The 1,533-nt window shown below is 31.8% G+C and overlaps 1 protein-coding gene across 1 annotated transcript; it reads left to right on the top strand.

The window, feature by feature from the left end:
• Positions 1–91: 91 nt before the first annotated feature.
• EIN_413190 (hypothetical protein) lies at positions 92–847 on the top strand (the record flags this gene model as incomplete). Its single annotated transcript, XM_004258414.1, has 1 exon — positions 92–847. One exon carries the CDS (start codon positions 92–94, stop codon positions 845–847), a length of 756 nt encoding a protein of 251 aa, XP_004258462.1.
• Between the last annotated feature and the right edge of the window lie 686 nt (positions 848–1,533).

The raw sequence follows: 1,533 nt of genomic DNA, 5'->3' as shown, positions 1-1,533 counted from the left end.
TGCTGAAAATATCCAAAAAATTAACGAATATAACATTCCAGACAATAAAATTCCGGCAGACATATTGCAAAAGATAGTTGGTGAGTTGATGATGAAATACAAGAAAGATGGAGTTCTTTTAGATTTAGAAGTTGATGACGGACTGACGCCAATAAACAGTTGTGTTGGTGGTGTTCCCTATTTTCCAAATGGCATGGAATATCCAATGGCAGATGGTCAACCGTTGATTCTTTTGTGTCAAATCAATTACTCTGAAATGCCAAAATTGGAGAATTTTCCGACAGAGGGCCTCCTCCAATTTTTCATAGGGACAGACGAATTATATGGGACTAAACACAGCAAATTGATTTATCACAAAACAGTGTCATTGGACTTAAACCAAAGCGTGCCTCAGAGTGTCATAGACACATTGAAGAATGTACAGGAAGAGGACTTGCCGTTCAAAGGAGCTTTCAGACTTATGGGGAAAATAGGAGAGACTTTTGCACTACCAGAAGACAGAGACAAACTCTTTGAAAAACTTGCACTAAAATACTCAGTCAATACATGGGATATTGAAAATGACGTATTTAAAGCTACCGAATCTTTGACTACTATCAAATCACAATATGGGGGATGCCCTAATTTTATTGATGAAACTGTTTACAAAGACGATAGAAATACAAAAGAAGTTCTCTTATTACAACTGGCGTCGGAAGAATATGATGAAAGTGATTCGCGATCAAATGAGGATCAATGGAATAAAGTTGATTATTGCCAGTATGGGTCTGGATTCTTTTTTATCAATGGAGAAAAGTTGAAAAAATTGGAATTTGATGATGTCACTTACACGTACGACTGTGATTAAAAATAATTTTAAAATATATTTTATTTTATTGACATTAGTTGAGTTAAAAATACTAAGCAAATACGTTTTTTATAAATAATAAAGAGAAAGGACGGACAAGGTGATGAAGGATAGGAAAATAGGCAGAAGGACGTCCTTTGACCATACTGTATTGTAAAAAAATAATATAAATTATAAAACAAGTTTTTTAATGTTTTTAAAAATCGAAAATAAGATATGATAATCAGACTCTTTTTTCCGATTTTTGACCTTAACTATACATACTTTAATCTTATAAAATACAATCAATGTATCAACCCCATTTTCTAGTTTAATTAAAGTTAATAATTTTATATCCAAAACAATAAAAAAACATGAAAAATGAAAAAACGAGATCATTTACAATGGTCTACATGAGACTGTTGAAACTTCAATTTGTGTTGTTTACGGTATCAGAAGACTTGTTTATGATGCAAAAAATAACTCGAATGGTGAATATCACAACAAGGTCTACCGCTGGTAATATTCAATATGCACTATATACAGCGCTTCACATCGATGCAACTAAAACTGTTCAAAAATTTGGTTGTTGTATTAAAAATTGTTCAAGCAATTTGAGAATTGTTTCGACTCAAGACTAAACCTCAATCTCTCATATTATTATTACCAATAAACACAATTACACATATGAATATTTACCATTAAGA

This window comes from Entamoeba invadens, assembly GCF_000330505.1.
Source record: "Entamoeba invadens IP1 unplaced genomic scaffold scaff_1105074726411, whole genome shotgun sequence".
In the NCBI taxonomy this organism is placed as follows: Eukaryota; Evosea; order Mastigamoebida; family Endamoebidae; genus Entamoeba; species Entamoeba invadens.
Note: the sequence above shows the minus strand (reverse complement) of the source record. Positions and strands in the feature narration are given on the sequence as shown.